General features: G+C 44.4%; 1 protein-coding gene across 3 annotated transcripts in view; it reads left to right on the top strand.

The window, feature by feature from the left end:
• Positions 1-27,274, top strand: part of epb41l2 (erythrocyte membrane protein band 4.1 like 2) — a 41,889-nt gene that overhangs the window by 5,392 nt on the left and 9,223 nt on the right. For all 3 annotated transcript variants that reach the window (XM_076083902.1, XM_076083903.1, XM_076083900.1), the window contains exons 2-16: positions 6,909-7,132; positions 7,233-7,418; positions 8,554-8,811; positions 11,989-12,093; positions 12,247-12,289; positions 14,192-14,267; positions 15,349-15,445; positions 15,572-15,696; positions 15,912-15,999; positions 17,383-17,535; positions 17,696-17,793; positions 18,297-18,469; positions 19,456-19,532; positions 24,111-24,170; positions 26,168-26,335. In XM_076083902.1, the coding sequence (XP_075940017.1) occupies positions 6,923-7,132; positions 7,233-7,418; positions 8,554-8,811; positions 11,989-12,093; positions 12,247-12,289; positions 14,192-14,267; positions 15,349-15,445; positions 15,572-15,696; positions 15,912-15,999; positions 17,383-17,535; positions 17,696-17,793; positions 18,297-18,469; positions 19,456-19,532; positions 24,111-24,170; positions 26,168-26,335 (1,917 nt within the window). In that variant the 5' untranslated portion in view covers positions 6,909-6,922. The remainder of the gene's footprint in view (positions 1-6,908; positions 7,133-7,232; positions 7,419-8,553; positions 8,812-11,988; positions 12,094-12,246; positions 12,290-14,191; positions 14,268-15,348; positions 15,446-15,571; positions 15,697-15,911; positions 16,000-17,382; positions 17,536-17,695; positions 17,794-18,296; positions 18,470-19,455; positions 19,533-24,110; positions 24,171-26,167; positions 26,336-27,274) is intronic.

The following is a 27,274-nucleotide window of genomic DNA, read 5'->3' as shown; positions in this document are numbered from 1 at the left end:
GAGCAGACGCGTCCTCGCGGTAATCGAGAAAACAGGGTGATATTCTGAAAATGAGGCCATCTTACTGCGTCCACAAGGGGAATGTCTTCTTTTAGATTCAGGGGTTATGGTTAATAGTTTAGTTAAGTGTGTGTGTGTGTGTGTGCGTGTGTGTGTGTGTGTGTGTCTGTGCCAGCGGAGGAAGATGTTATTCCCCTCGACTCTCCTCACCAGGCCGCTGTGATAATGAGCCTCCAATGCCCCATGAAGTCATTTGTTTTGCCAAGGCACCTGTTGTCGCCAGCCTCTATGGGATGTGGGTTGCCATAGCAACACCACACCCAATGCGAGAGAGAGAGAGCGAGAGACACACAACGTAGGGCAGTGCTCTATCACCACAAGTTAACTCGCTCTCTCTTTCTCTCTCCTCCCATCTAATGCCTGCTTTCCTCCTCTTTTCTTTCCCGTCTATTTCACTCCCTCTCTCACACTCACACACACACACACACACACACACACACACACACACACACACACACACACACACACACACACACACAGCAAACTGTATCTCATCTCATGTGCACTCGTGTGACCCACCCATACTTTAGCTCTTTGTCTCTCTCTCTCACTCACACACACACACACTCACACACATTCACACAGACAGGGGCACTTGCGCCTGACTGCTTTAATCGCTGAATAGGGGAGTTTAGCAGCTAACAATAGTAGTTATGAGCTAACCCATTCTTCTCACACACACATGCACACACACGGAAAGAGAGAGAGAGAGACTTGTAACACTAGAAGGGTTCATAAAATATAAATTATTTTTTATCTTAGTAAGTTGTTTTTTGCTCTTTTTTAACGCATTTTCACCGTCCTACATTTCCCACAATTCTTGTTTCTTACCAATAATGCAAAATTAGATTGGTTGACCATTTTCTCTGCTTTAAATAAAATGGTAATATGGTGTAACAGTAAGACATAGCATCTATATATATCAGCTCTTTAGGCTATAACTAATATTTATCACTTTACCAAACTGGTTCAGCCTCAGTCAGCATGTCCTTTAATTATATATATCTATATCTATATCTATATCTATATATATAATTAAAGGACATGCTGACTGAGGCTGAACCAGTTTGGTAAAGTGATAAATATTAGTTATAGCCTAAATAGCTGATTTGAGCATGCTGGTGTTGAAGAGTAAAACTCAAATGGTTTTGCTGCCGTATAGTTTTGCAGCTGACAACAGCAGTTATGAGCTGACGGTAATAGCACGGTAATAAAAGTAATGACATGGTATCGGTCATTTAAGCATCCCTCATGAGCTGACCAGACATTTAAGATGAGCTCAAACTGAGAGGCAGCAAAGAGGCGTGTGTCCCTTTAAAGCGTTGATATCAGGTGTAGCTGGGAGAGACAGGGAGAGGAAGATGAAGGGACGAATGGACAGACAGGCAAGCAGACAAACATACACAGGGATTATCCTTTGTGTAATCCTCAGTGTGAGGGTCAGTGTGCAGTGTAAAGGGACGAGGCATGTTCAAAATGTTCACACCAGCAGCGTGTGTGTGTGTGTGTGTGTGTGTGTGTGTGTGTGTGTGTGTGTGTGTGTGTGTGTGTGTGTGTGTGTGTGTGTGTGTGTGTGTGTGTGTGTGTGTGTGTGTGTGTGTGTGTGTGTGTGTGTGTGTGTGTGTGTGTGTGTGAACATGCGCATGTCATGTGATTGACAGCACGTTCCAGAGCCGGCGTGTTTTATAAGTGATTCTCTGATTATGAGTTTGTGCGTTTGGTATATCTGTGTGTGTGTGTCATTGCGTGACAGATGGACAGATCGTAGAAGAGAACAGCACAGATTAGGATTCTGCACTCTGTGTGTACGCGTGTCGGTTATTTCAAAACCAAACCGGGCTCAGTCACCGTTGGCTGTCGGTCCGCGGTGGCATAGTCAGAAAAGCTGTTGGCTCGTTGCGTCTGCGTTCGGGACGTCCCAGCGCGATCTGCTGGATTGGATTTTTTTATTAGTTTGTCCCACCTGAATGCCGGCCGATTTATTTATTTCCATCCTTAATTTATTGGAACTCATTGCGCTCAGTGTACACCAGCTGTCAGAAACAATCTTTGTGGCTCAATTAAAAACACTATACTGGTAATCAAGTGAACCGTGAAGCAACACAAACAAACAGCAATTAATGATATCCACATCGACAGCAAGCAATGCAGTTTTCAGGATAAAGTGATTATTTTGCATCTATTTCTGTAAAGTTTTACAGGAAGTACTTCCACTGTTGGTGAAAAACTGTGATTGAAGTTTGATAGAGTTTGCAGTGTTGGGGGTCTTTAATGTAGTGTGTGTGTGTGTGTGTATGACATGTGGTTGAAAGTAGAGCTAATTCACTTGTTCCACACTGTACATGACCAATGTACACACACACACACATCCCTTTGTAAAGATTTGTGATGTTATGGTATAAAAATACCTTTTACTACATTCTCACACACACACACACACACACAAGGCTGGTTGGCCTGTTTCCAGACATCTGAATCACCGCCAACACCTCACATTTTATCAAGCGGTGTCGAGGGTTGTGTTGAATGAATGGCTTCCTCATTTGGAAAAACATCTGGTCCGAATCTAAACAAGTAGGATGTTTGTCCTTGATTAAGGATCGAGTAAGATGGTTGGTTAATGGCTACTAGAATATCACTAATAGGTTGTAAGCCAAGGACCCTTTTCTAGTGGGTGTGCAGCATCAAGGGTGAGAGGAGGGAGGGAAGGACTTCCTGCAGGTCCAGCACGTAATATCTGCTGTAAATCGGATGTGGTCTGAAATGGGTTTAGGCACGCTATAATCTCTATTGTCACTTCCACGCTCGTCCACTAATCTGTATTTTTTGCTGTGGTAATCTCTTGTCTCCATGGGGATTTATTGTTGTATTCCATGCATGTCGTTGCCATGGAAAACGCCCCCCCCCCCCCCCCCCCCTATAGCAAGGTGTCTGTTGTTTTATTTATTAGACGGAGCGTTGTCTTCTCTGCTTCATCAGATAGTAACAGAACACCAATAAGGCCAGGAAGCTTACTCTGTCTTTTCTCTCCATTTCTTGACTTTTGCACTCACTCCCCCCCCCCCCCCACACACACACACACACACACACACACACACACACACACACACCCACGAAATTGCAATCCCTCGTGCACAGACCAGGTCAGGAAGTTGTCGTTGCTTTGCCGGCAACCCATAAAACCCAGACAGACGGCAATAAAGTTGTAAGCGAGAGAGCTTTTGTATCTGTGCAGTGCGCTGTTTGTGACAGTTTGAGGGGTTAAAACAGTCTCGTACGGGGACTCTGATCCGTAGAAGTGTATATAAAAGTCAGCACAGGGATTCTTTAGTTCAAATAAATGAGCGGAAAGGTCTGTGTTCAATTTGAATTTCTTCGGTAATGTTTTCTTTCCTTAAAAGAATGTAATTGCAGAATATCAAGACTGTGAGGTAATGGCTCGGTGTCGGGTTGTAGATCGTCCATGCTAGTGTCCATTAGTAATATGGCACAGTAGGTGTGGTCTCTCTCTCTCTCCTTTCTCCTTCATCCACCCATCTTTCACCTCTTCTCTTCCTCCAGCACTCTCCCTTTTGCCTCAGCTCTGCTCCTGTCTTTCACACACTCTTCTTCACCACCTCCTCCCTCCTCCTCCTCCCTCTGTTTTCCTGCCCTCGTTTCTCCGAGCGATAGTCCCGAGGGAGGCAGACGCAGAGCTCCGAGGGAGAGACGAGGGAGGATGGAAGAGAGAAAATGGCAATGACGGTTTGTAGGGCAGGCATTTGCTAAGAGGCGGGAAGTGAAGAAAAAAGGCAGATAGAGGTAAAGAAAGTGAGAACAGATACAAAGGAAACCGGAGGTGAGAAGAAGAGACCAAAGGAAAGGAGTTACAGTGAGAAAGAGAGCGACAGAAGCACCGATAGGTAAGGCCATTAAGTTGTGTCCATCAGTTCTTTTCATAGTAACCGATGTTAAAACTGGATTTAATGTGTTGTGTAGTAATCTTCGCTGTGACCGTCATGTGCAACAGCTGTTCGTCGAATAATTGCAGCAGGTGGAATTTGTGTCATAATCTGATTTGAGTTGAGCAGAGAATACCATCTTAAACTAAAATCAATGCTGATAAGCTGCTTTCAAGAGCCAAGTAGCCAGCAAATATGTAAGATTATAGTTGGTGATCAGATGAGGAAAGAAGTTGAGATAAGGGAAGGAAACGGATGGAGAGAAAGATAAGTTGTTGAAGCAGAAGAAAAGCAAACACAGAAACGCCTCCTCTGAAGCCACTGGTTGAACCAGCTGTGTGTTGTGTTTCTCTTGAATCTGCAGGCTTTTTTCTGGCCCATGTTTAGCACATTCATATGAAATACTGTCACACGAGAATACTGTTCTGTTACGACTGCTAGCCCCATAACACGGACCTACATTAGATGTCACGCTGGTGATGTTACTGCCATTCAGTGTGCGTATGTGTATGTATGAAGAGAGGCTGTAATCATGTCTCTGGCATTGTTTATAAGGACTGTGGGAAGAAGAGAGGCAGAGGACGGGTTTTAGGGAGACATAATGCGAGCGGACGAGTGGAGGAGGATTTAAAAGGGAGGCCCGGAAGAAAGGGATCAAGAGAGGAGAGAGATGAGTGCAGAGATTTAGTGAAAAAAAAAAAAAAGAGCCACCCCGGGTTAGAGAGTAGAGAGAAAGAGACGGAGAGGGTGAGTTAGAAAGTTGTGAGAGAGGTAGAACAAGGTTCCCGGTGTGTAGAGAGAGGGCCGGTTTAAAGCGGGCCTAAGAGGCCGTGACGAAACATCTCGCAAAAAAGCTGCACTCTGATGCCAACTCACACAGACACACACATAGATGCACTGCTAGCTAGTCCACCGAGTGTCTCAGAGGAGTGGGCACTGCACTAAGTAGGTGGTTACAGACCTGTTTTGATTCAGGGTCGGAAGAATGAAGGAGCAAACCAGGCATGAGCCGAATCCATCGCACAGAAAGATGCTCACGTTGATTAAAAATGGATTTGGATCCCTACACAGATGGCAGCCCGCTCACTTACAAACATTTCCCAAATTCTCTGTTTAACAGTGTCACCGTGCCTGCTTCACACACAGCTAAACTTTGGCCAGGTGGTTCGGCGTGGATTCAATTCACCAGAGTCATTAAGGTTTATCCTCTTTGAACCATGAATGTTGTACAGAAAAAGTCCTGCTGGTGGTACAAGATGGAAATTAAGAGGATCACCAAAGTCATTAGAAGTCCTCCTCTAGGGATGTTTATAAATAACTGGCAAATTTCGTGGTAATCTATCCAATAGAAAGATATTTCCATCCCTACAGCCACACCGGCAAGAGTAAACACATCCCTGACCTGAATACAAATTAACATCTTTGATTGGAACCAATGGGCTTGGGAGTGCTGTTTGTTGTGCACTGTCCCCGGGATTCCCTCCTGATAAAATGTAAGTCGGTTGTGTTTGTTCTCCTTATCTGCACAAACACACACAGCATTCTATTTCCTCTCTGACGTTCACCTACATGCACACCTCTCTCCATCCATCGCCCCTCCTCCTCCTCTCCTCTCCTCATTAGCCGATCATGCGTAAGGAGACCTGTTCTATTTTTACTCCCGCCCCCTCCCTACACACCACTGCTGCACGCTGTATGTGTGTGTGTGTGTGTGTTTCCTCTCTTATTGAAGGTGGCAGGGCAGAAAAGAGAGTCAGAGAATTGGTGAGATGGTCAGAAAGTAAAATGCAGATGATAATGAACAGTAGAGAAAAAGGAAGATTAAGAACCATTGAAAGGAACATTGATGACAATAACTTAACCCTCCGCCTGAAGCTGCTTATGTAGAAACCCACACACACCTGACCAAAGCAGACTGTGTATGGAGGTAGACGCCCTTATTGGACAGGTTTTGCATATCCTGACCTCAACTTCACCTCAAGACCTGATGTCATGGTCCTCCAGTGTTAGCAACAAATTAGTGTCATGCTGAATTACTATGTCTGTTCCCGTGATAGGGTGTGTGGACAGCGCTGCCAAAGATATTTAGGTTGAAGTGTGTGTGTGTGTGTGTGTGTGTGTGTGGTGTGTGTGGTGTGTGTGTGTGTGTGTGTGTGTGTGTGTGTGTTGACCACAGCTGCAGGGTAAAACCAATGACTCAGATAATAAGAATTGAGTAATTTCCCCTCTTTCTGTGTGTGTGTGTGAGAGTGACTCCATGTAACCAGCTGTTGGCCCAGATGAAACTCGTTGTGTGACATAATGACATGCTAAACTCTTGTGTTTTTGTTGTGTACTTTGTGTGAAAAAGACTTGGATGACGCCAACCCAAGAGCTAATGTTTCAATCAGCCATGAGCTCATGTGCGAACAGCTGCGAGCCAAATGGCCAGACTTGGATAACTTATATAACACTAAATATACATAATATTTGTGTTCATATTCCCGACATGGCTTGACTAAAGGACCTAATTACTTTGTATTTCCAGAGATGTTTTCTTTGTCTAACATTGGTCGTTCTCAAAGAACATAACATGGGACCATGTGGCTCATTTATTAAAGATACTCCAGACTGAAATTCAAGTTGCGTGCCATGAAAGATTTATATCTGTGCACAATTCAGTGGGGCAGTCCGATTTTTCTCCAGCTCTCGGTGGTACACCAGCAGCCCAAAGAAAATGCTATCATTATCAACGCATGAAAACGGAATATAATTTAAATTGTATGTTTTGGCGTATCCTTAAAGGATCCAGGAAATAAACCTCTAACATCTATGTGTCATATATACACATATGATAAGAATACTCGTTAATAATTTAGTCACCGTGTGATCAAATCAAATCTAACGCTCTCCTCCATCGCTCTGCAGGTTGACGTGTCATCATGACAACAGAAGCGGGCTCTGAGACCGAGGTGAAGGAGAAAGCCGAGGAGTCGGCCGCTCAGCCGGACCAATCGGAGAAGTCCACGGAAGAGACCCAGGAAGTAGCCAACGCTGAGGGAGAGGAGAAGGAGAAGGAGAAAGAGAAGGAGGGGAAAGGAATCGCTCGCTACCTGCCAACATGGCTTAAGAAGCAGAAGTCTCAGAGCCAGGTGAAATTCTTATTATACACTATCGTTTTATGTTGTAATCATAACTGTTAGGAATGAATATTTTGGTTGGGTTATTAATGTCTGTCCTTGACCCATGAAGACCTCCCCGACCAAGGAGGTGCCCCCCACAGAGGACGCCGTTAGCAAGGAGACACAGAAAGAGAACGAGTCTGCCCCGGAAGTGAACGGCCACGCAGAGGAAGTGGAAGAGAAGGAGGCGGTAAAGTCGGAGCCAGTGAAGGAAAAAGAAGCAGAATCTCACTCCACCGCCAGCGCAGACACTGAGGTATTGGTCAGACGTTAGCGTATCAGTACTCCTGCTGGAAGACAAAGTAGACATTACACAAATAAGCCTTTATATGAGTTATTTAATGACGGGGAGAGGGAGACAGGCTACAAAAGAGTGCAAAATAATGTGTGTAAGCATAAAAACTGAACTAAACGGGCACTTCATTCCCATATGATTACATTTTTAAATATACAGATAGTGACAAGTAGTGGCTTGACAAAAATTGAATGTCCTGCTGAACGCTAAACGGTGGTGATAACAGAAAAGTTACATTGGTATATTGTTGGGGTTATGACAGAGAGTGATGAGGAAAAACTACACCGAGTTATTTACAGAAATCAAATAGCCTGTAATCATGTAATTAATATTCAGCTCTTATGCCAAATCACATGGTTTCCTTGCGGCCCAGTAGCACATATTCTGAGAACTGGTACTAGCTTAGCTTAGCATAACGACTGAAAGCAGGGTGGAACAGCTAGCCTGGCTCTGTCCAAATGTAACAAAAACCAATTTGTTTGCCAAAATGTTTGTAATCACAGAGGTGGAACTATAATACTCAGCCAAGTATTATTGTGGACACACAGACTTCATTAGGTTAGTTATTTTAATTTTAACATTAAATAAGAAACCCAGGGATGAGATGTTGTCAGATAGCTTCTTTGACGATGCTCAAACAGTTTAAAGGTTCACAAAAATATTTACAGCAGCAGATGCCGACTGTTTGAAACTGCTGCTCAGCCGAGAGCGAGAGACACACACACACACACACACACACACACACAGAGACATTCTCCCTCACACACATGCACAAACTGTTCCATCCAGTGATCACATTAGGACACCCAGGCCCACCCAGTGACATCAGAATTTCAGTAATCAGGCCAAAAGAAACGCCTGCAGATTCTAAGAGCAAATTTCGGACTAGATGGGGAGTTACAAAAGGAGAGTGAGCGAGAGAACGTAGTCTTCCCTCTCGCTCAGTTTTGACAGTCGGATTTCAGGAGATTACCTTCATGCTACTGAAGAAGATTGTACATGATGGCCACAGTGGGGAACACTGTGTAGCTGTGGTTTGACATCATTTGTTCTCCTTTTTTATTCATTTTTTCCTTCTCGTCGCGAACTCCGTCAGCCTGCCAAGGAGGAGAAGGTGGAAGAGAGCGCTGAGAAAAGTCCAGAGGAGACGCCGGTGACAGCAGAGGGAGACGGAGCAGAGGAGCAGCAGAAGGAGCAGGAAGGGGAGGCGGGAGGTGAAAAGGAGGGAGGAGGAGAAGGAGGCCAGACTTCTATTTTCCAGTCTCCTCTTCGTCTGGTGAGGAAGACCAAGATGAAGATGATGGTGTGTCACGTGACCCTCCTGGACGGGACCGATTTCGACTGCGAGGTGGAGGTAAGATGTCGACGAGACTCTGAGGGTGTGGAGGAGACCGCTGGTTAAACAATGCATCGTGTGGAAATATCTTTTGCTTTATAAATTTCTCTGTATTTCCTTACCATCAGTTTGGATGAGAAAAAATGTGGTCTGTTCTGATCACATGGGATCAAACCAGTGTGTTGTGGCTGAATTGCAGAATGTGGAATAGTGTTGTGGTGCGAGATAAAATAGTCCCTTTAACTATCAGTTTTTTTCTATTTTTGATGTGTCTACTTAAGTGTGTGAGTGACTGATTAGACGCTGACACACAGCAGACATGTTCGTGGGAAAATCAGCAAGCCGCCGTCTTTTAGAAAGGGGGAGGTTTCATTTAGACAGACGCATTGTCCGTCTTATGTTCTCTTGCTGGTCATGTAGGCCACACGTGGGTGCCATTGTGTCAATGATGTAATTGCTAATAGGATCGTGTGTGTGTGTGTGTGTGTGAGCGTGGGGTATTTAACTTTCTGACTCAAAGTGCAGTTATGGCAGAAGCAACCGCTCACATTGTTTGGGGCGGGGTTAAGGGGATAAATGCAGAGCACGCTACAGGGGCTTGTCTGGTGACCAGGACACACACACACACACAGAAAAATGGCATTCCAGAATCACTCTAAATAATATTTAATAAGTGCACAGACAGACCAAAAGAGGAGTGGAAGGAATGACTTGCAGATGGAAGGGGGATTTACACACACAGACACACGCACACAGAAACCTGGGAGATTATGGGGGTCCCACCAGATTAGTTTTCGGCATCTGCTACTCCCTAATAGGCACGTGCCCTAGAGCCCTCTACACACACTCAAACATATTCATACAGGTCCTCACAACGTCACATGTTCTCCATGCTGCTGTGACAGACTCTGTTTATTACCATTAGTGATTAAAAGTCATTCTCTTGTAGCTCCCTACAACCCACAAGTGTTTACATTTGGTATTTACTTAACTAGAAATTTAGAGATAAGAATAAATAATTTGAACAGAAAGGTCTCTGCACAGTTCCTTTTTATCCGATGGTCCTTCAACATGTGTTTTTCTCATTAATACCACAGTTATGGTTTAAAGCACACTGCCTCACATTCAGTGGGACGCAGCCCAGAATAGCCGCTGTCCAGGTCCACTTGAGCTGTTTACAGTTACATGCCCGGATCCAGGGTTTCCCATTTAGTTTTGGGGGGTTTTCAACCGGCAACTTTACCACGGCGAAACCCTTCTCCCCTCATCTACAGTAAGCCAACGCCCAACAGCGCGCCTGTGAGTGTCTACGGTGGTTTGAACAGTAGCTGCTTTGTCTCGCAACAGAAAACGCTGATAGTGCGACTAACTGCTATTGTCCTGAAGTGCACGCGCACACACACACACACACACACACACACACGCGCATCCATATCCATCTATCCCTCCCTCCACACATGGCATAGTTAGGTCGCGAGAGGGAGAGATGCACAATGCATTCCAGAGATTACATTTTCTGTTTTGCCCAGCAGGCCTCCAACACACGCACACACACACACACACACACACACACACACACACACACACACACACACACACACCAGTTTCTACTCTTCACGTCTATCCTTCTATCACGTCCTATTTATTAAACGGATGCCATCAAATGTATCCCGGCGTAATAACTCGCTGCATATGTTATTCGCCGGTAAGCCTCGCGTGGAAACCTTAACGGCTAGTTTCAAAGGAGAGTCTTAGTGTCACGTGGTCCTAATGCTGTTTCTAAGAATTTCATTAGTATTGGTTTCAGCAGGATTTTAGTGTCACACGGTTTAAGTACCGCTTCATAGAATTTCATTCGGGTTTCAGGCATGAGTCAAGTAGTGTTTGCAAACATCGGGCAAAGTGGCGTTGGGGTTGGATGCATGGAGCAGCAGTGCATTTACTGCCTCGTGTTTACCAGTAAGTCATCTCTCGAGTCCTCATATGGTCATTATATGGTTTCACTCTTCCTTATGATTACGTTTATATGATTCAATTCATCTCAACTTTGTAATTAGAACATTTAAGTACTTGTTGATGTTTTACAGTGATTTCTGATGCCGGGGATGCAAGCTGTGGATGTAAACATCAAAATTCTAAATTGGTCCGTTTGCATTTTCTGTTCCATTGTTTGTTGACGCAGTAGCTGACAGGAAGTAAACTTGGACCGAAGCTGTTGCCCTAGAAAAGGCGTATAGTGCAGAGTGGATCAACAGTTAACTCTGCAATACGTAAATAGTCCTGATGTGGTGAACCATGCTCATGTGTGACAGTACTTCTTACGGCAGTGCCTTGCTTGGAGGCACGCCGGCCCAGACACAGACACCCTGAAAGGTCACATTCTCTGGGCGTTCAGAATGCAGCTGTACTGTGAGTGTGTGAATGTGGCGCATGTCTTTTGACCGAGTGTAGGAAAATACCGCAGATGTTTCCAGCTGTCCCAGGACGAGAAGAAAAATGCACTCTTTCATCCTCGTTCCTTCCACTTTCACCACGCTCCCTACCCTGTGTGTGTGTGTGTGTGTGTGTGTGTGTGTGTGTGTGTGTGTGTGTGTGTGTGTGTGTGTGTGTGTGTGTGTGTGTGTGTGTGTGTGTGTGTGTGTGTGTGTGTGTGTGTGTGTGTGTGTGTGTGTGTGTGTGTGTGTGTGTGTGTGTCTGCACAGCGTTAGACTGAAGCTGTGCTGGCTAACTGAAAAGAAATGAACGTTATTAAATTATTTCATTATTTCACATCTTTTCCACCCGCTCTCTGTCTGACCTTCTGTCTGTTTTAAAGGGCGCCGTTGTGTGTGTGTGCTTGCACGCTCGTGCACCGCATGAATGGATGTGTGCTAAATGTCATTGTCATAGTTGAGTGTGGAGGACTTTTATGGCTCAGGCCCCCATCGGGCCTATGAAGGAATGCGTTGCCAGGACACAGATGGAGGGACGGAGAGAATAATGGGACTGATGTAATGAAACAGAGATGCATTGATAGGGAGGATTGAACCGGAACTTTATTACCATGCCATACATATTGCTGCGATTTCTCAAGCTTAAAAATTACATTTCAACTGGAAAAAATGATTTAGTGGCCTTTAAATATTTGGTTTTCCCATCAAAATGTACAGTAATGCACAAACTCTAACCTTTGTTTGTCTCTCTCTCTCTCTGCAGAAACGTGCCAAGGGCCAGTTCCTGTTCTTTAAGGTGTGTGAGCACCTCAACCTAATGGAGAAAGACTACTTTGGACTCTCATACACGGACAGCCATGAACAGAAGGTATGCATTCACACATTCACAGGATGTACCGTAATAATAAGTCAGTAATGTACACATGTAGAAACGTCTGTATAGTGTCTTGTGACACTGTTTCATGCTAGAGCTTAACTTTCTTCCTGCTCTGTCTCACTACCTCTCGCTCGCTCTCTCCAGTGTTGGTTGGATCCCACTAAGGAAATCAAGAGACAGATACGCAGTAAGTTTTATTTTTTAAATCACGCTTTTGCTTCCTTTAATTTTCCATCCATCCCGGTCTCCCTCTGCCTGCCTTAAGAACTTGTTTCACACAATACAGGGGCCCCAACTTCTCAGCCAAAAAGGCAATGAATTAAATATGAATCCTGAATTAATAGAAGTGTTCAGGTATCTTTATATTAAAGGAAAAATAAACGGCATCACAACAAAGTCAGACAAACACACCAGAGACATTCGAAACCAAACGACAGCAGTCTTGCCAGAGCTGGCAGCGTGGAAGAAGTTACCAAAGTATGATCCCTCTGCTTCATTATTTAACAATCTCTTTATTAGCTGTTGTTGATTTATGAAAGCGGGGCGAGGCGAGGCATCTCATCCTTTGTTGATGGATGGCTATCAAGTGTGTGGAGCAGCCAGGCGTAGTTAAACCTTTGTTTCTTTGAATACACGTCTGTAACAATTAAAAAGGGATCCTCCGTGTGTGACGGCGTCCATGGTACGCATGTTTGACGTCGGTACAGAGTGCAGTGACGAACAGGATCTTTGTTAGAATTAAGATTAGGGCCGAGCGATATGGCCTAAATCTTCTATTGCAATTAAGGTCATTTTATATGTCACGATACAGCGTCTATGAAATATCCAGATGTTTTTTTATTCCCTTGTTTGAATTAACACATGGCTAATGAAGAGTACGGAGTATTTTCTTATTTAATTAACTTTACTGCAAAATAATTAGATTTTCTGGTGTTATTACTTTATTACTAATTTAGACAATTTATCGTGTGTCACGATATCTAGATATATGATTGTTTCACTATATGATTCCATTGAAAGACGATAAATTATATTGACTTATCGATTAGCCCTAATATAGATTAATCAGTTTGCTCTTTCTCCAGTTTGGTATTTTGATTGTTGAGTATTTAATGAGAAGTTGTGCTATTTGTGGTTGGACTGTTTTTTTAAATGTATTGTTTGTTGGTCTCCTACGTCATTATTTTCTGAGGATTTTTGAAGAATATGCCAATAACTCTAGCTGACTGTCATGAAAGAGTCTCTCATTCAGGAAAAGCTTCACTTATTTTCTTTTGCTGCTTCTTTCTCGCGTCTCCTTTTTACAGTATAAGTCCAAACGGGCTTTAACTCACAGCCAAAAAGCTCCCCAAGTTTCACTTTTAAGAGAAAAAACGCCGACCTGTGTGCAACCTTGGAGAGGGAAATGGTCTCGATGTGATGTCAGCTTTTACCGGATGGAAATATCCAGATGACGTGATCTCCATCTTATATTGTGTGCGTGTGTGCATGCATGTGTGTGTGCATGCGTGTGTTGTGGTGCCGAGCAATACAGAAAGGGCGGCGATGGAGAAGGTGGCAGGCAGGGCGCGGTGGCCTCCTGCAGGGATGAGAATAGGAAATTGGAGCCAAATGGAGATTGGTGGGAAATTCAAAAGGAAACCACATTATGACTACATGATGAAGATATTATGGTGATGTTGCGTGTCTTTGTTTTCTGATGCTGATGAAAAAAAGATTACCGTTTGGTATTTGATGAAGCCAGAGTGAGGTTACGCAATATCAGATCTTCTGCTGGTGTGTGTGTGTGTGTGTGTGTGTGTGTGTGTGTGTGTGTGCCTGCGATGTACCAGGCTTAGTACTGTCTAAAATCTGTTCTGCATTAGTTGCGCTCACTCACAGCCACTTCTCTCTTTGTCTGTCAAACACACACACACACACACACAGATGGGTAACATGGGTAGAGGGACGGATGGAATTGCAAAATAAATACAACCCTGATCATACAGCTTTTCCAGTTCTCATACATACATATTCCCCTGTATTTACTGTACATGTGTAATTGAATTGTGCTGTAAATCACTCTGAACAATAATCTCTCTTTCTCCAGATAACAACGGGCAGTTTGTGTTCAACGTCAAGTTCTATCCTCCTGATCCCTCACTGCTCACTGAAGACATTACCCGGTACACACACACACACACACACACACACACACACACACACACGTTAGAGGTTTACTTAAACCTACATTAATTGTTTTTTAATGGCCATTTCACTCTGATGTCTAAGGCCTACAAAACAAAACAAAAGTAAAAAACAAAACAAACACAGGTTGGCTTTGTGCACAGTGCTGATTCATTTAAACTTGTACGTATGCATGCACACACGCACACACGGGCAAGCATTTAAGTTGGAGTGTATGTCTAATGGGGCGAACAACTTCTCGGAGGGTTGTAGCTAAAGGCTAATCGAGGACACACTCACTAACACGTAGTAAAGTGCCAACTGACGTGCATTGTGGGTCTCCAGTAACTATTTATCCTTCAACACGACAGGTGTGTACTTTATTTGCCTGTTCCTCTTTTGTTAAGTTTCAATAGAAATACCCAGATTCCATATATAAATGGAAAGTAATGCCTTTCATTAAAAACGTTTTAAAATTATTTTTCATTGTGTAATATTAACATGGTGAAATGCGTTATTGTGCTGGGGCAGTGAAGAGAAGCCCTGTAACTGGATGACTGGGGCTTAAGCCTCCATGTCATCAAGTCCCACCAAAGTGACTTTCAATGACATGTTTTCAGCGGTCGGCCCTCTGAGGTGTCTGAATTAGTCATTTCACACAGACGCTCCATTCACAAAATGAATTCTTCAGCAAGGATTTACAGCAGGGGACACATTACACCGTCGTTAATCCACACAACCACTGGACGACACACGCACACACACACACACACACACACACACACACGTTATGCATCTGAGTTTGGTCGTGATGAGGAGAAGGTCATCCCAACAAGCCAGTGTACCAGCACACTAAGAAAACTGTTCAACAAACACAGCGCCAACAAAGACGTCTAATCTGCCCCAGCTGACCCTCGGGCCTCACCGGAGGAAATTCGTCTGCTTGGATCGCTTTATTATTATCACGAACAATGGAGCCGGTTTCAGTTCAAAGAAGAGCTTAGAACGGGTTTCGGTTGTTGGGAGTAGACTTGGTTTCAACTTAAACCCAACCTGTTTCCCCTTGTCTCTCTCTTGTAGGTACCTGTTGTGTCTGCAGCTCCGTGAAGACGTGGCTTCTGGACGACTGCCTTGCTCGTTTGTCACTCACGCTCTGCTGGGGTCGTACACGTTGCAGGTACGTGTCGGTGTGCACCGTATGTCTGCTGCTCACGCTCAAGTGTGCAGTTTACACACGTGGCTTTACCCGCTCACTCGTCTCCGTTTCATGCATCGGTATTTGTGGTCTCCTTTCGGCTTACAGGCAGAATTTGGTGACCATGAACCCGAGCAGCCTCGGCCTCTGGACAACGTCGGTCAGCTGACCTTTGCGCCCAATCAGAACAAAGAGATGGAGGAGAAGGTTCTCGAACTCCACAAGTCTCACAGGTCGGAGGGAACGGGGTCATTTAGTCAAAAGTAGTCGGGAACAACGAGTGTATATTTTCCTTGTCATTAAGGGCTTTAGACATGTTCACGTAAAGTAAAGGGACCATGACTGTGTCTTTTTTATATACCGTATATTTCAGACATTTTTGATTTGTGCCACTATACTGTTCCAATCTCAGGGTGTTTTTAGTAATTTGCCTTTTGTGGGTGTTTAGGGGAATGACACCAGCACAGGCTGACGTCCAGTTTCTAGAAAATGCCAAGAAACTGTCCATGTACGGGGTGGACTTGCACCATGCAAAGGTATGAATAAATCATCTTCCTCTTCCTCTTCCTCTTCCTCTCCTCCTTCTCCTCTCCTCTCCTCTCATTTGTTGTTAACATCGGGGGATTTGCACAATTTCTTTGATGTGGAAAGAGTGTCTGCATGTTTGTGTCAATGCATCTGTGTGTGTGTGTGTGTGTCTGTGTCAGCTGTACAAACACTCGGGGAGGCCGTTGCCATGGGAACAGCCAGTCTCTCTCACTGGGATAGCAGGTCATCATGAGTATTTTTGTGTGTCTTTGTGCAAGACAGCCAGTAAAAATGGGGGGAATATGTATGAGAGAGAGGGGGGGGGGGGGGGGGTCTGAAAATAGACGGAGAGGATATGTGAGATTGAGGATACAGAGAAGACAAAGACATGGCCGGCAGTCAGAGACGAGGTTAGAGTGAGATGGAGAGAAAGAGCAGAGTCCCCTTTAAGGGCATGCTCCACTTGTTTGCAACACAGAGGGAGAAGCAGAGCGAGCATTTCAAATGTTGCAAATCTTTTTTTATTTCTTTCTTTCTGGCATAACAAAGTTGTGGGAATTCAAGGGGCAGATCTATTTCTGTCCTGCGCCATTAATTCGTCGTGCAAGTTTCATGAACCCTTTCAAAGGAACCCTTTCAAATACTGTAAGACGTACTAAATTATCCCAATCACACCATTCTATGTTTACTAGAAATAACATTTGAACCCTTCTGGCAAAATATGAATATTACATTTGAACTTGTCGCAGTAGGAAAAGCACAGGTGTAAATAATTAAATTAGGGATTGCTTCATCGAGCAGCTTCAGTCTCGGGGTCCTGTCTTGTGTTTATCTTGGCATCAAACACTGAAGATTCCTTGTTTACTCACAGAAACCACAAAAAAAGCAAAGTCGTAGATTTTTCCACTACTGCATCCGCTCCGTCTGTGCGTCCAAGCCAAAGTGCGAAAATGTTTCTCGATCGGGAGCAAGAGAGATCGATGAGCCGCCGGTAGCATGTCGAGGTCATGTGACATGTTTGTCCCAGTCAAACTGTCCATTATCAACATAGTGCATCCTCCATTAGCCCTACAGACTACTCCTGTGTAAATTCACCAGCGTAATCAATACCTCCCTTACCATTTCCAGATGGCCTTGGACTTAAAAGCTTTGTCAGTGAGTTAGTCTGTCAGCTAACCATGTTAGAGTTGGACTGAAAGTGTGTGTGTGTGTGTGTGTGTGTGTGTGGTGATTGAGTTGTTGTTGACCTTAAGCTGACTACTTTAAAAATCAATTGATGTACAGTGTGATCGGATTAAGAAAAACGGGCAGCAAATACAGATATTTTCCAGAGATTAATGATTTAACGTCAATATATTTATTATTTTCTTTCACTCGTTTGACTATCGCAGGACTCTGAGGGCGTGGACATCATGCTAGGTGTGTGCGCCAACGGGCTCCTGGTTTACAAAGACAGGCTCCGGATAAACCGCTTTGCTTGGCCCAAAATCCTCAAGATTTCGTACAAGAGGAACAACTTCTACATTAAGATCAGACCAGGAGAGGTATGTGCCCATGAGATTTACTCAGCCCTACGCAAGAGAATGCAGCACATGAAGTTATTCTCTGTCACCACGACAGAGAATAACTTCATAACTCATAACGTACTGGACGTATATGGATAACATGTCCTTAATCTTTGCTGTTTATGTGTTTCTTTGACAGACGGAGCAGTTCGAGAGCACGGTGGGATTCAAACTCCAGAACCATCGGTCTGCCAAGAGGCTGTGGAAAGTCTGTGTGGAGAATCACAGTTTCTTTAGGTAGACATGCACACTATGAAGCAAACGAGTCCAGCGTTCGCACCTGGATTTCAGAGATTTCCAGTGTGGAGTTTAGGGGGATCTGATGCAGCTTGTTAAGTAACGTTCAATGTAGGAATGTGTGCTTTATCGTGCTCGACAAAAGGCTCAAAGAGTTCAGAGAGAGAGTGAGTGTGTCTTGTGGTTGTTTAACCAGTATGGGGCCCAGGGCAATACATACACACAAAAGATAAACCAGGTGCTCGTCATTGTTGCGTTTGTATTCGCCGCGAGAGTGTGTGTGTGTGTGTGTGTAAGAGAAGAGAGGAATAAGCTTCAATATCCTGTTGAGGGAAGAGCTGCCTGGAAACGTTTTGTCTCTCTTGCACAAGTGCATATAGATGTGACCGCTATTCTACTATATTGCCAAAGTAGAAAGGTTTTAAGATTCACGCTCCTCTCCCCCGTTTCAACATCTGTCTCCCTCCCTCCCCCTCCCTCTATCTCGGTCTCTTGTCACGTAGGTTAACGGTACCAGAACAACCCACCAAGGCCCGCTTCTTGACTCTGGGCTCCAAGTTCCGTTACAGCGGGCGAACCCAGGCCCAGACCCGCACGGCCAGCTCCCTCATAGACCGACCGGCACCCAACTTTGAACGCACCTCATCCAAACGTATCAGCCGCAGTCTGGATGGAGGTAACACACACACACACACACACACACACACACACACACTTTTCTCACAAAGACACACAGAAAGATGTGCGTTCCATCTTCACTTTAAACAATGTTTACTGAATGGAACGACGGACAAAATGAGGAATGGAAGGAATGAGGGGCAGATGGAAGCGGGGTCGTGGGTGGAGGGTTTACATGTGGTTGTGTGTGTGTGTGTGTGTGTGAGTGTGTTTTTCTGAGTGTGTTTGGATGTGAAACGCGAGTGACCGACCAGATACAGGAAATAGCTACAGCATGTGTTTCCTGTCACACGGTGAGAGACGGAGAAAGGGATGGAAAGAAAGCAGGAATGTCAGAATGTCATGTGTATTTAGGAAGAAAAAAGTCCTCCACAATAAAAGAAACTCGGCATGTAGATACAGAACATAGAGTCGCTCTCAGGTCATTGCAGGGAGAGAGATGGCTCAGCATAATAATTTAACTTGGGCTAACATCTTCTTATTTTCTGATTCTAAATATTGTTGTTAAATAATAGTTTAAAAAGCCACTATCACATCAAATGCATATCGTTTCGTGTAAAACAGCACACACCGTTTGTTTGTGGTTTTCTGGGTTACAGGCCCCACTTCATGCAGCTGTGCACTGCTGTTTCACATGCGTCAGGATATTCCACTAGCTTGCAATGCCCCCTGCTGGACATATTATTCCACTGCAAGCCAACAACCTTTATTAGAGAATAGTTGGGATTATTTTAAGTATGAGGTACTTGTCCATTGGCGGTGTATTACCTGCAGTAGATGACGGTCGACACACTTCCAGATTGTAAAGGCAGAGAGTACAGACACAGGAGCACGGCAATGCACTGCTGTGGACGGAGGCTGGAGACAGTAAATCCAGTATCAAACTGCAGGTGGAAGAATTACAGTTTCATTGTGTGTTGAATTACAGAGAAGTTGAAAGTTATTTTTTGTCAATTTATTTTGTCTGTGTTGCTCATTCCTTAGCACCAAGGATCAGCATAACTGAAGCTACATCTGAGAACGGCCGCGAGCCACATCTGGAGCTCCACTCTGACTCTAAGGTGTGTTTGAGTGTGTGAGTGTGTGAAGACATGCAATATGAAGAAAAAGAAACGTAATTCATATATAGACAGCAAGTCTTTTTGTTTCTTTGCTGTTGTCAATATATTGCTGAGAGGCCATATTGTCCCACAGGAGCTGTTTACGCGTTGGCGTATCAAAGAGACACATCATGCTCGTGGTTGACGGAATAATCAACATGTTTCTAGCCGTGACGTTTTTGGCTCGTCCTAGTGTGTACACAAGCATCACTTTTGGTTTGTAGCTTACATTTGTGTTGGAACAATGAAATGGTAACAGACGTGGAAGGAATAGCTGACTGCATTAGACCACTATGGGACCATGCATAGCCACGGGGGTTTTTGGGAGGTTTACAGGCCTTTACACACCAGGGGGCGAGACGAATAAATCACACAGAAATGTGAAACACTGGCCTGCGAGAGATTTGACACTTCAGACCCCGAGAGTGTCCTGTACCTTAGCAGGGATCTATGTCCACTGGTGGGACACTACTTAGTATATACAGTATATATATAAATGTGTGTATATATACTGTATATATAGTATATTACTGTATGTTGTGCCTGCCTCCTGTTTCTCCTCCCTCTCCCCACTTTCCCCTTTTCTCCTCTCTCCCCTCGCTCACACACCCGGCTCTGTGGAATTGACCTCCTGTCTTTAGCCTTTGGTCCAGCGGTGGCTCCCAGTCGACACCGTTTTCTGCACACATCTGTACTCTGCACTGTGCTCCACCCTGCTGTGCTCACTTTTAACCTGTGTTTGGTGTGTTGTTCACTGACTAATGTTGTGTCTCTTTCCCCTCTCTCTCTTTTCATTCACACACGTCCTTTTTTATTTTATTTCTTTTTTTTGCTTCTATCACTTCCCTCTTGCGTGCCGTCATCATTTCATGAAAAAAAAACATGAAATGATGTTTTTAATGCACATTGCATCGGTTGTTGTTTGACTTCTTTGACGTCTTCACTGCTTGCTGCCTCACTTTGTGGATATGTGTGCACGGGTCTCTCCCTTCCCTCCCATCCCTTTTCCCTCTTCCTCTCTCCCCCGTGTGTGTTTGTCTCTCCTGCAATCCACCTCCCATCAGTCAATCTTCATGTTCCCTCTCTCCTTCTCCTCCTCATCCTCCCTCTCCTCCCTCCCCCCTTCCCTCGACACCATCTCTGAGCTCGACCACGGCCTGTCGGACATTTCCGAAGACGGCGACCTCGTAGACACCGCCGCCGCCTCGCACACACTGTGGGCCCTTCCCTCACACACCATCTCTCTTTTCTCCGACCAGCAGTCGGCTGATCTCGAACACCTCGCACAAAACCCTCCGGCCTCCCCCCCAATCGCTAGCTCCCAAACATGCAGTGCAGAGGTTTTCGAAGTCGAGGAGGGCTGCCAGGCTGAAACCGGAGCATCAGCTGGATTACCAAATTGGTGGAGCTGGTTCTCTCTGAGGGGTGTGGTTAAATATGTTTCGTTCATCCTGTGTTTCCTCTCCGTTTGGGGGAAGAATGGAAGCAGGTGTCCGACCACTAAGCTGTTTTCAGGATTAACAAAGAAACTGAGGTTTTTTACTCAGAAGCTCACTTTCAAGTCCGCGGCTCCAATCAGGGCCCCCAAATATATCGTCACACCCAGATTACGTCAGCTTTTAAACAGTCTGGCATTGAGATTGACTCGTTTGGTGGCATTTATCACGAGCTACCTGCCTGCTAAACTTATGAGTTTGGTTCCTGCTGTTCTTTGGCAGCCGACACGACTACAGCTGCCCGCGATTTCTTCTCTTACCTGTCCTCCAATCGTCGCTTCCTTTTCCTCTCTCTCTTCTCTGCCCTCCTGTTTCTTTTCCGTCCCGTCTCGCCCCTCTCTCTCCTCCCTCCCGTGCTCCCACCTGACCCCGTCCATACACCGCTACCTCCTAAATCCCTCCCCTCTGTTCCTGCCCTGCCTCTTAGTCGTCTTCCTGTTGGCCGTGATGCTGACAGCGAGCCAGTCCTTGGTCTTGGCCCTGATATTAGCCACGCCCCTCGGCCTGACCCTGTGCTACCTAGAGAACGTGGTCTCCTGTCAACGAAAGGCAGTTCTGCCAACGTGTATCTGTAAGACGCCAGACGCTCAGTCGGAGGATCAGTTAAGCTCTCCGCTCACACCGGCACACACGCCTCCACGCGTCAGGCACCACGCTCACACCAGCGCTACCTGGACGCAAGAGATGTGCGATCCTGCCGCATAAATACACCGCACACACCTCTACCGCTCCCCTTTAATTTTTTTCCTCCTCTGTTTAAATTGTATGTCCGTACATTCAGCCCCGCCTCCACCTCCACCTCCCTTACCTGATATTTTCTGCTTTCCTTCGATCCCTGCACCCTGCCTACCCCACTGTATTGTTTATGATAAAGAACAAATATTAGAATAAGAAGGATTAAATAAACTATTAAGACTCAGAGTTTTGGATAAATAGAGAAAATATTATTACGCTTTTAATGTAGAGGAAAAAGAAAGGTATATTAAGAGATTTAAATACTGTACAGAGACTTTAAGGGCAGGATGAAAATACAAGTACATTTAGTGACCGGCAGAACATATTTTGAGAGTCGCTTACACACGTTTTAAATCTTTTATAATGAGCCATTATTAGTAGAAATAATCCGCAGATTAATGTCACTCTCACCAAACGAAGCGATGTAATGGTATAAATCGATAATATGTAAGATAAATGAGAAACTAATTTTATTTTTGCCTAAATTTTCAGTTGCTCTATTTTGCCTTTGTGGTGCAGAGAAAGATTAGTTGTTTATTAGATGTTATAACTGTACATGCAGATAGATGCAGTAAGCTCCCCAAACCTGTAGCACAGAAAGCTGGTTTGCATATTATTGCTCATGAATGTTAAGAGTAAACAGTGTTACACTTCCCCTGAGCGTCTCACTGTTTTAAGTAAAACTATGACATCATTTTTGTGGTGGGCTTTTGGCGTTGTCCGTGGTCGAATGAAGCTGCTGGTGCAGATCGAACAGACGTGATCAAAACACAAGACTCGTTGGAAAGAACACTGAAATATTCTGCTCATTGCCAGAATAACTTTTTATAATTAAAAGTCTACTGAGGTGATGGCTGGCCTCTGGTGGAAAACATCGTAGCACCAAGAGAGTAGTGAAATCATCGTCCTTGTAGCGTTTGTGTCCTTTAAGAACCTGCAACTACGGTAGTGGTGGCATTTTACTCGTTGTAGACATCGTGGATGGGACTTCTCTGTACATAAACAGTTGTTTCGGAGAAACATAACATACGTGTCGTGTAGTAGAAATACACTTCGACACAGAGGAGAGCGGCCCGTAGCAGCTGATGCCTCCCTTTATTGGCCATCTCAGACTTTATTGGCCATGTTACTGCTCCTGTGGTCACATGACCAGCAGCGCTCCCTGACACCGAGGTTGCTGGGGGAAAGAAACCAGCTTTTCCCATCATCCATTTCACACTTTTGTTTTTTGTCTTCGCGCCCCTACCCTCCTCATTTTTGTCATTACGACGTTGAAGGTTAAGGAGGTGGACTTGAGCCCTGGTGATGCGGAAGCCACGCCCACCCAGGTCTGTAGGGTCCGTCTTTACCCAGCATGCTTTGCAAATGATCTTGCCGAGAGCTAGAGTGAAGGTGTTTTTTTTTTTTTTTTTTTTTGATATTGAAGGGAAATAGGTTGTAATGGTGGAGCGGAGCACACATGCAGTGAACCTAACCTGTCCTCACTCTCTCCCTGATTTCGCCCCATCAGCAGTCACTGGGAGCCAGTGAGCTCGCCCTCTCTCAGGTTCACACACTATTATTACTGCTTTGATTGTTTTGATTTGGTCTGTCAATCATTCGCTCGGTACGGTTTGGTTTGTTGGTTTGGTTTGTTGGTTTGGTTTGTTGGTTTGGTTCACATCTCTTTTCGGGTGAAGTTGCCCCAACATGACGACACAGAATCAGTTTTTTTAAATTTCTCAGCTACCTAAAAATAATTCTGAATATTTACATCGACAACTGATGATATGAAGTTATACATTTGTCTATAATAATGCTGTTTGTTTTCAGATTGGTTCTGAGTGTAAAAACTGATCCTGAACGGGCACTTTCACCCAAAATCCTCACTTTTGCGGTTGCTCTGCTGTGGCTTCTGGTTCTCAGTTTCAGTTTGGTTTCTGGTTCATGTCTGTGTTTCATTCTCGTTTTTGGGGTTTTGCTGAAAGCACATTGGGGGTTTTGGGGTTTTTGTACATTTCTGTTGGTGTTGCTTTAGAGTTTTTTTATGTGTCAACATGGGTATAAGTACTAGCATCATAACATTCAATGAATGAAACCAAAATGTTGTTAACTTGTGCTTGTACCCATCTTCCAGCCTTCACAGTTTGAGACGTTTTGGCCGTGTCACCGCCTCAATTTTTTGTTTCTTTATTTCTTTGTTTACACTCTCAATTATTTAGTTGATTGTTCAAAATTTTACATTATTTTGTAGAGGTAAAACAAAGTACATAACTTTTTTTAAATTAATTTTCTCCATTTCATTTTCCACTGTGTGTCTGCCTTCCAGAGTCCAATGAGAGTGCATGGGGACAATATTTATGTGAGGCACAGTAATTTAATGTTGGAGGTTGGTACTGGCGTCGTCTGATGGCTGAATATGAGGACTACATGTTTCTGTGTACTCTTGACGCCATCAGAACTACAACTCCCTCTGAACTGTACTACACTGTACAAGACTGCTGCCCTCTCGCACTCTCAGGCTCTGTTGCATGCCTGTCTGTGGATGATTGAATATCGAATTTACGCTCAGCTGTTTCCTTTTTGTTTTAAATAGTATGAAAATGAATTGATATCAAATGGTTTCAGTGCCAATTGTCCTGTTTCACATCGCAGCCATTTTGAACACAGGCTTAAAAACATGACTCAGAATGTTGCCATAAATTCTATTTATAACAAATGTGTTATCATCAGTTCATTAAAGGGTTGTGTTACTTTGACAGGAGTCGCTCACAGCGACAAACCCACAGAGTTATTCTACACCTCCCATGAGCTCTACGAAGCGTTTTAGCATCTTTTAGCTCATTGTTTTGGTTTTAATGGCCCGATTAGAGGTTCTGCTACAGTTCCTAGATCAGCAGCAATCCTGCTTGATCGGATCAGATCAGGTACGTTAACTGGAGGTGATCCCGGAAGAATCCCCATCCCGAGTGCACCACAAGGGAACTAAGATGTTTTCAGTGTTGAATCTATGAAATGCAAAAATATGTATTTGATGTGTATCTTGCTACACAACAGTACAGTCGAGACTTTCTCTTCCAAGAATCTTCCCAAGCTCAGTGTTCACAATAGCTGCTTTATGAATAGGGTCAGCGGTGTGTCAACGTGACTGTGTTGCATGCTCTGTGCATGTTGAATGCTGTTTTTTGTGCGCTTTAAAAAAAGAAGGAAATCTTGTGACAGTCCTTGATTGATGAGAAAGTCTGAATATTGGCAGGCGGCTGCGTCTAACCTGACTAACCCTGCCTCACTAACTCCCACGAGGAGCTCGCCTCCTGTTTCCTGGTGATTGGCTGCCAGCGTTGAGTGATGCATTTGATAACTTACTAAAACAACAACTTTTTATGCGACGTGGGACTGATGGTGATGATCTGTAGTCTTTATAGTGTGTAGTATTATACGCTGAGGGATTGGAAGACAAAAAAGTATGTATTTTCTTAACAACGTATAGAAGAGTACGTTTCAAGAAGGAAAATCATTTTCATTTATGGTCCAATCAGTCGATATCTGAGGAAAATGTTGATCATCTCCTCCAATAATAGATCATTGTCTCCGATTGAATCCTGTATTCTAAAAAAAAAAAAAAAAAATAGATGCAGTGGAAATGGAGGGAAAGAAAATGGCAGAGGATAAGAAAGAATAAGGAGATAAAAAGAACAGGACAGTAGTGACTGATTAAATAATGAATCAGTCACATGGGAAAGCAGTGAAGGAGGGAGATAGACCACGATCAGCTCCATGTTGTGCAGTCTGCACTGCTGTTCCTGGCCTGATTTAAAGGAAAAAACTCCTCAACAAGATGGAGAGACCCTGTTTCACTGCAGCCTGCTTATAAATACTCACACACACACACACACACACACACACACGTGTGAACAAAACACGGGTGATGAATGCCAAATATAAGATTTCAGACGAGGCTCCAGTGAGGCATGGTGTCCATCTTGTCTTCCTCCTGATTGACACACTAATGTTCCTGTTTTGAACCCAATTTTCCCCTCCCCACATCCCTCCCTCCTTGTATCCTCCTTCCTCCCTCTCTCCTTCCCTTCCTCCCTTCTCCTTTCCTCATTCCTTCTCCCATTACATTTCTCTTCATCTGGCTATCTTTCCTTTCAACCCTCTCTTTACTCCGGCCTTTACTTGTCGTCCCTCTATTGTCATTCATTTCTTCTGTTTCTCTCTCTTTCCTCTCCCTCTCCCCTCATCTATCCCACGTTCCTACCCTTCCCACCTCTGCCCCACATCCCAAATCTTATCCCACCGCCCATCATCCCTCATTTATCCGCACTCATCTCATTTACTCTCCTCCCCCCTTCTTCCCTCCCCCCTCCACTCCCTCATCAGGACCACGATAAGACCCAAGAAGACGTTCTGAAACACCAAGCTAGCATTAGCCAGCTAAAACGCTCCTTTATGGAGGCGCCGCCTCCCTCTCCTCCGCAGCCCAACCAGTGGGAGAATCGCCTCACCTCCTCTCCCGCAACGATACGTATTCAACAGCAACAGCAAGTGGTACGTCTGTCTGTCTGTGTCAGAGGAGATGCGTGAGGCATTTCACTTCAGGTGAAATGTTCTCTGTTTGTTGCAACAATGTGGTTTTTATTAGAAGGAAGTACACATCTCATGCTTTTGCACCTGATTTCAAACTCTAAGTCGTCTCCTCTCTCGATCTTAAGTGGGCGTTTTCGTTTGATGCTTTCTCCATGGTGGGGGGTTTATAGCTCATCGTCACTTCATGGACTTTATGGGTTTTCTTTCTTCTTCTGTAGAAACTGTTGCACTGCTTCAATTCTTTATTTCTTTTCAGCTGGTCTTACTTCACATTTTATGTCATTTTTTTCCTGCTGTACAAGTTTTTTTCTGTTTCATATTCTGCTGTTTTCTGATCTCCTAAGCAAATGTGTTCCATTCTGTTCCGGTTTATACGATCATTACAAGACACAGAGACGTAAAGCTTGGCTGCTTTCTCTCTGTGTGCGTATTTGTTTTCGTGTCTCTTGCTGTGTTTGGGGATTTCTTTTCTATCTGTCGTCTCTCAAACGTTTTTTTCTCTCTGCGTTCTGTGTTTGTGTTTTGCTGTAGAGCCTTGAAGAGGAGATAGCTTCTGTGCTTCTCAGTAGACACTCTGGCTTTTGTTCAGCTCCATCCGCCTGCAGTGTCGCTGAGCCGACTCTAGATGGCGATATAACCACATCTACTGCTTCACATCTCACTGATGTCTGCAGCGCCGCTGCTCCACTCTCTGCCACTGAGGTGCTGCTACTGAACATTGTAGGAGTCGGGGTTTACTTTCAGTTCAGTCGCTGAAAGTACATTCAGACCTCCTGTAATGCCTCAGTGAATTAAAGATGCTTCCCACATGTGTTCACAAACTGCACTAAAGAGACGCGAGCTGTCCACAACGCCTGCTGTGGACGCTGGATGAATGGTAGTTATTTAGTATCGGGGACC

The sequence above is a fragment of the Anarhichas minor genome, unplaced genomic scaffold (assembly GCF_050575085.1).
Source record: "Anarhichas minor isolate MPS153535 unplaced genomic scaffold, ASM5057508v1 ptg000136l, whole genome shotgun sequence".
NCBI lineage: Eukaryota > Metazoa > Chordata > Actinopteri > Perciformes > Anarhichadidae > Anarhichas > Anarhichas minor.
Note: the sequence above shows the minus strand (reverse complement) of the source record. Positions and strands in the feature narration are given on the sequence as shown.